The following is a 7,824-nucleotide window of genomic DNA, read 5'->3' as shown; positions in this document are numbered from 1 at the left end:
ACAAAATAAAAAGTGAACTTGCTGATATGAACTTTTTCTGTCTTTTCATATACCCAGGAAAGTAAACACAAGAAGGGAAAAAAAAGAATACCTAGTAAGTGCAGACAAACAATGGTTTTTATCTTACTTAAAGCAACAAAGTAATCCTCCAGAACCCAACACCAGATATTTATATTTCTACCCATCACAGTCACCTGCCTTTTAACTACTCTATGCCTTTTAGAACATGTCCACACAGCAACTGGGAGGTATGATTCCCAGCATGGGTAAATCTTGCACTTGCTCTGCTCAAGCTAGAATACTAAAAATAACAGAGTGGCTTGAGTGATGCTTCAGGCTAGTTGCCTGAGTTTGGACTTGGAGGAAAGGAGCTTGAACATGAGCTACTAGCCACAATGTCTGCACTATTATTGTGCTAGCTCAAGCAGACCTAGTGTGATTCTATCTACTATGCTGTGAATCACATCTCCCAGATGCAGTGTAGACACACTTTACTCTTTGCATTCTTGACCTTCCTGTCCTCAGCACAGTCAGCTGCTAATTTATCTCCTTTGAACTGTTCTATACTTACTGCTTTCCTAGCCTGCTGAAACCTTTTGCATGTAAAATCTCCTAGGTAAGCATCTGATTGACTTTACTGGGATGACTCTTGTTAGTAAAGGGCTGTGGAATCAGCCGCAGTTGATTTCAGCCCAAAGGACAAAGTAATTCAGTTGAACCCTGGACAATCCAGTACCACCACAAACGCATTTCCACCTCTTACCCATTCTTTCCTGTGTCCTGCTATTCTCTAATAGATCAATGTCCTTTTTGTGTGTGTATCTATGTTTTTTAACTATTTGATCAGCTGTAGTAATAACTGAAAGTTCCGATGGTTGTTCTGTAGCATGTGAAATGAGTCTACACCCAGTCCTAGTTGTCCATTCTACGTAAGTCATGGTCATAATTCACACTATTTTTATCACTGTTATACTACTATTTATATTATGATAGTATCCCCAATGTACCATGCACTGTTCAAGCATAAAGTGTGATACACTATATGCCTATATTCCCTGTCCTCTTCCCTGAAGGAAGGAGACCTTTGGCATTTTCAGCTGAGAGGAATATCAAAGAATGAATGATATTAAAGATGAAATATTCTCTGTCCCTCGTATGTAGTCTCTCTAAAACAGGGCAAAGGCACATAGATGATGCAGTTTGCATTGCAACTGCCAATGTTATGCCTCTAGCTAGTTGCTAGAGGGACTTCAGTCACCATGACACTCAGTCCTTCACCTTTCACCAGAAATGAATTCATGTTTGAAGCATGCAGGAGAGGTTGCCTGGCAGGTGTTAGTGACGTCTGTTTTTTAATGTCAATATAGATTTTTTTTAAAGTGCCTTGGCAAGGCTTTTCATTGACAGGATTTTTGGTTTTTATTTTCCCCCTCATTTTCATTATCAGGTCATTGTGGAATCTTTAGAGAGTGCTCTGCTACCCTTCACTGAATGGGGCTAATTCAGAAGATGCTGCGAAAGCTACTGTGAACCAGGCCCCAGAGGTCATGGACACCCCAAATACTAGCACAGTGTTTACTGCTGCAGTGCCCTGTGTTGTGAAATACAGAATGAGCTGGCAGAGTTCTCCAAATATGACAACGTGACTTCTACATAATCTGGACATCTGCCCTTTTGTCACAGTGCTGGCTGGGGCAAAATGCAAGAAACTTCCATCCATTATATTCTAACTCCCTCCATAAAACTTATTCTTTCACCTGACACTCCTCCTTTTTCACTGTATCCTGACTTACATGGTATAGGAATTTGGGGCAAATGGAGGGAGAAAGCTACAGATTGATTCTTGCCACTTACAGACACAACGTGATGTGAGATACTTTGCAAAGTATCACAGATTTATCTCTACCAACCTCATTTTTTTATCATGAGTAAAAATTCTATTCTGCTTTGGATTTTAAGAATTTGGTTTTAATGGTATTGCCTTATTTTAGAAAAGAAGTTTTTCTGCGAATGGTATATGAAACCTATCTTGGGCTGAGACCTGCACCTGGCTTGGGAAATAATGTTCAGCCATTTAGATAAATGTTACTTAAGAGTGTAAGACCTACTTAAAATGGAGTCTATAGGGATTTATAGGCATAGTCTAGAAAACCTTGGATACTTTCATCCAAGGGGCCAAAGAAACAGTTTTGATACAGGGAAGTTCAGGGTTTTGCAAAGTTTTTAATACTAACATACCCTGCTTGTGCCTGGTGTGAATGAGAATCTACACTAATCTATCATCCATCTGACATTTAGTCAGTCAACTATTGTAGCTACTGATTCATCACAATGTTGGAGGCTTTTAAGGTGACAGCAGGTAGCTGTAGGACACAGAGACCCTTTACTCTCATGTCCCATTTGAAAAATCAGTCTGGGAGCTCCCTGATGCTGAGCCCCCGCAGCACAGCTGGAACCCATCAGTGTTTCCCATAGGCTTCCAAAACAAGGCGGATTGAATGAATTAATGTGATTTCTGCAAAATACTGCTGCCTTTGCAATGCCAAGGTGAGGGTGCCATGGACAGGCTTTATGCTTTGCAATAAACTCTGTGCATCAGCATCCACTCACCCCATGAATCTTCCTCATCAATCCTGCTGCACAGAGCATTTTTGACACTTTTGTGCTGCCACCCATGGTGCTTTTCCTAGGCAGGGAGAAACCTGATCTTATCTTTTATTGTCGAAAGGAAGGGGGAGCAACAAAGAATAGGAACGGAGAAAAATAAAAATAAGAGGTGAGAGAAACACCGATATAAAGAAAGCCAGGGACCCTCTGTTTAATGCAGAATAGTTTGAAAATTTACTCTTAACTATCTCCTGGTCAGCCTCTTTGGGGACTGAAAGAAGAGAGAGATGTTTGCCATTGCAGCTGCTACAGTAAATGAAATGACTTTACTCTGGGGAGTAATACTAAGCAACAATCAAACAGCAACACTACCAGCCTCAGCAAATCACTAGTCTCAGCACAGGAGTGACTTTCATGCATGTCGAGATCACTCCCTTCACTCCCCTTTTCTCTCTACCACACAAACTTGTCTTCTGTGCTGTGACACGTATCTCCATACTTTCTTTTCTTTTGTTGTTAAAAGAGGTTTTTTTTCAAGTTAGACAAATTTCGTGAAACATGTGTAGATTCAAAAAGAATCTAAAAGCTATTTATAGGAAAGTGAAACTAAACTCCAGGATGTAGAGTTGTCCAAAAATGTTTACAACTAATTTGATATTCTAAGAACAATACAATATGGATAAACTCCTGATCTTATGAACCAAAGAGCATCCATAATTTAATTTATTTCTACACAAAAAAATTATAAGTGTGTGTTCTTGAATCTGAATAAAATCCTGTGCTTTGACTTACAACATTATTTCCCCAAAAAATTATGGCTCTAACTACTCAGTATGATACATATCAAGGAAAGATTTTTTTTTAAAACCACAATAATTAAAAATATGTGGGGGTGGGGCTAAGTGTTACTTACAGGATAGTAAGTAAGGTGAGCAACAGCAACAAAGAAGTCAGTCTCTTATTAAAAGATGAATAAAGCAAATTAAATGGTAAAGGGGAGGAGCCTGATTAAAAGATAGACATTCCCAAATCTTCCAGGTTTTGTCTCCTATCCCCAAATTGCACTACCTAAACGTAGAACAAGTCTAGCTTTTCCTATTGATTCAACGTAATTCACCCCATGATTCATGTAAGTTCAATAGTGCTGTCAAAATGGCAATCCAGATTTAGCCCATCTTCCAAACTCTATTGCGGAAAAAGAGGAGAAATGTAGACACCTCTCACACACATTGAGAGGAGGAGAAAGAGATTCAGATCCCAATGCAGCACGGTTCAATAGAAACATAAATATCTGGATCCTGCCAGCTTTTACTGACACAAATTCCATGGTTATCCATTTCCACAGTAGCAAGCTCTGATGTCTAGATGAGCAACTGCCCTATAGAACTCAGATCTGGGGTCCCAGGAGGACTGAGCTGGATTCAATTTCTGGATAGACATTTTTTGCAAGTTGCTATATTCCAATGCATTGGGATTGAGACTACTGAGGGAGTATGAGAAACTGCATATCCATTACATTTAGACAATTAAACCAGAAGGGAGGCAGAAAAAATAGCTGGATCTAGCAGACACTGATGCCATATTAAAGTTTTTGGAGATATCTATACTAAACCGTGTACAGGGGGAGAAGTCAGAAGGATGGAGTCAGACCTTTTAAGTGGAATAGTAGAAGCAACACTTGTTGTGTCTTTTAATGGTTCAGTTTATTGGTTTGGGCCAAAATTCGGCAACATTCAGTTGCTGGGTTGCTGCAATGCGATTGTTCGGAGGGCATCAGGCTCTGCATTTTGGAAGTGGGGGATTTCAAAATGCAGGAAGTAGGAGGATTTGGGTATAAGCAACAATATTGTTTTGAGCTGGATATAGATGCTGGGGCTTGAAATGGAGCCTGGATGCTTGTGTTCTGTTTAGTCAGCACAACTAAGAGGATTGAGACCCCCAAAGCGTCTGGAACCAGGTTTTCGCAGCTGTACTGTGTTGGGATTCATTACCTTCTGGATTGCATTGGTGAGTTTGCTCTTTAAGCACTAGGCTGGGGTGAGCTGGAGCGGGGGTGCTTGGCTGGGTGCGGCAGCCTCAGCTGTTCCCTTCCCGCGAGCAGGTGTCGGGTGATCACACCCTCAACTTGCGCTCAGTTCCTTGCACCAGCTTGTATTTCCCCCGGGACTCCGCCGGTTCTGCACACACACACACAGCGCCCCCCTTCACGCCCACCCTCTCCGACAGGGCTGAACGAACTGAGCAGCCCCTGAGCCACGCAGCGGTGGTTCCCAAGTCGTGCAAGGAACCCCCCCACCCCTCCTCCCGCTCCTCGCCACGCGCGCACCCTCCTCCCCGGGTCTCTCCCGCCAGCCAATCAGGGGGGGATGGAGCGCGCGGCGGCTGCGAGCGGGCTCAGCCGGCGGGCGGGAGCCGGGCAGCTGGTGGAAGGGGGGAGGCGCCGCTCTCTGGCGCTAGCCTGCTCACGGCCGGCCAGACGGGCGCTTGCCGGGCGAGGCGAAGTCGTAGCGGCCCCTGCTCTGCCCCCTTTCCCCGCCCCCTGCCTCCCCTCCCCCGGCCCCGTGCACTTTCTTTGCGCGTCCCCCTTCCCGGGTAAAGTTTGATGGGGAATTTCGCACCGCGCTGGAAAGATGCCGGTGATGAAAGGCTTGCTGGCCCCGCAGAACACCTTCCTCGACACCATCGCCACGCGCTTCGACGGCACGCGTGAGTCGGGGCGGGAGTGGGGGTCTGGCGTGGGGCTGTGCGGCTGGGACGGGTGCTCCCTGCCGTGCCGCAGGCGGCTGCCTCTTTGGGGGGCTCGCGCGGTTAGCCCCGGCCCGGCTCTCGGGAGAGAAGTTGCAGGCTCCACCTGCTACTGCTGCAGCGTCCCGGGGCTCCGCGCCCCTGACCGTCGCCCTAGTGCCAGCTGCGTGTTTTGCGGGCGGGTGGGGTGGGCGTAGGTTTAAGACGCGGCTCGGGGGGAATCTCTTTGTTTAAGTCTCTCGGGCCAGATTTCAGCCTTTAATCGGGTTTTGCCTTGGCCGGACAGCTGCGCGGGGTGTGTATGCGCGCGCGCTGCTGAGTGAGATGAACTGGGCTGCTAGCCGAGTGGACGCGAGCTTTCAGCACCTTGGACAGCTCCTTCGCCTCAGCCTCTGCTGGTACTTTGCCTCCAGCTGTTCCTCGTTTCCCACGAGCACCTGGTGCTCGCTGCTGCTGCTCGGGTCAATCCCAGCTCAGCGGTTCCCTTGCGGTTTGCTGCATCAATATGTGGAGTTTGTTCAGGTGCGGGGAAATAATTTGCCACTGGAGGCTCTAGGCTGTTGTTTAGGACTCCCTGTACTTAATGAGCTGTTAGTCGTTATTATAGGTTAAACACACACCAGCGGGAGAGAACTTTCCGCCAACGTAAATCCCCCCCACCCTTTTAGGGAATGGGCGGGGGGAATCTCAAACGATTCACACTGGAGTGAAAATAAAATCTTCAAACTCATTTCTCTTAGTCTTTTATTTTCTGGCAAACATTTTGATGTGTATATGCCTCCCGACCATTGTATTTTTATTACTATTTTGGCCTGCGATGAAGAAAACTGAGCTCAATCATTATATCAGTGAATCCTAAAATCTCAAGTCACAAATAGTTACGCAGATCAACAGAATCATTAACTCAGGTTACAACTGTATCTTTAGTGTGAGAGTATCTTGAGAACATGATTAAGGGGTGCTTTAAATCTATATTTCATTATCAAGTAATTCTTAGAGTAGATGTGCCCTAAAGAGTAATATTTGTTTTGTTAGTGGATTCCAAGTCACTTTTTTCACTTAGAGTTTACAATCAATTACCCGGGTGTTATTTACTAGAGATCAATTCTGGCAGATTTCATGTTGTAAAGTTTTTGTAGATGCTGTTGTCACTTGATTGGCAAAATCCCTACCGCTGTCTGCTTAAAAAACTCCTTACAGTGGCTTCCACGTCAAAGGACCGAACAAAATGGGGAGAGGGGTGATTTACTAAAATGCACTTTGGAGACCATTTATTTTGGGAGGATCAAACTGGTTACACTCTCCTACTGTGAAATATAGGTTTTGAATTATTTAGACTTTGCTATGAATAATTTTATTGTCTGTGTTCAGAATGATACCTTAGCATTTGGAACTTTTTTGGGGAGGGAGGCTAGTTGAAACTTTATAAGTTCTCAATTTATGCACAATAAAAGAATTATTGCTTCAGTTTAGCTGCTCTGGTCAATCCACTCTCCATTCTAACAGCAACATGTGTCTTTGAATGCTTTTGAGTTTTTAAGGGAGTGTCAAATTTTGCATGAGACCTGAAGAAGAGCCCCATTTAACTCTAAAGCTTGTCTTTCTCACTAACAGAAGTTGGTCCAATAAAATATATTACCTCACCCCCTTTTCTCTCCCTTGGTTTGGAAGGCTTTTAAAAATCATGTTAAGTATAGTATCTTAGTTAATATATTCTGAAGTTATTGAAAAAAATCTACTTGACTTATTTTAAAATGTTTAATATTAGCAATAATGTTCACACATAGTAATACACTTTTGCACAAAGTAATGGGAAACATCTTTTTGATGTCTCTACTGAGAAAAATCCCCATTGGTTTCAATGGAGATTTTGCCTTTGAACAGAACTTGGGCATTATGTAGAAGACATTATCATGAACAAATATATTTCTGCCTTTCTGCTCCAAAAATTCATTGGTTGTACATTTCTGAGTGGGATTGGATTATTTGTGGAGAATAGTGCTATTTGGTATAAAACAAACACCATTTGGCTCTTAATTTATAGATCAGTAGTTTTCAACCTTTCCAGATTACTTCACCCAGTTCAGGAGTCTGATTTATCTTGTGTAATACAAATTTCACTTCACTTAAAACCTACTTGTTAAGAAAATCTGATATAAAAATATAAAAGTGTGACAAAGCATTATTATTGAAGTTGCTTTCTTTTCTCATTTTGTCTGTATGAAATTTGAGTTTGTACTGATTTCACTAGCGTATTTTATGTAGCTTGTTGTAAAATCATTTCTCTAGATGAGTTGATGTACCCCCTGGAAGATCTTTGTGTAACTCCAGGATTACATGTATCTCTGGTTGAGATCCACTGAAGTAGAGAATACATTTTGTATTCTTCAAATACATTAATTAAAACATAACTAATTATTAAATTAGATTGGTCTTTGTAGAATGACAGTGCACATAACACAATGGAATTTT

General features: G+C 43.0%; 1 protein-coding gene across 1 annotated transcript in view; it reads left to right on the top strand.

Moving 5' to 3' along the window:
• Positions 1 to 4,805: 4,805 nt before the first annotated feature.
• Positions 4,806 to 7,824, top strand: part of KCNH8 (potassium voltage-gated channel subfamily H member 8) — a 314,900-nt gene continuing 311,881 nt past the window's right edge. The window contains exon 1 of the mRNA XM_006120171.5: positions 4,806 to 5,313. Within this exon, the coding sequence (XP_006120233.2) occupies positions 5,238 to 5,313 (76 nt within the window). The 5' untranslated portion in view covers positions 4,806 to 5,237. The remainder of the gene's footprint in view (positions 5,314 to 7,824) is intronic.

The sequence above is a fragment of the Pelodiscus sinensis genome, chromosome 2, assembly GCF_052426305.1.
Source record: "Pelodiscus sinensis isolate ZL-2025 chromosome 2, ASM5242630v1, whole genome shotgun sequence".
NCBI lineage: Eukaryota > Metazoa > Chordata > Testudines > Trionychidae > Pelodiscus > Pelodiscus sinensis.
Note: the sequence above shows the minus strand (reverse complement) of the source record. Positions and strands in the feature narration are given on the sequence as shown.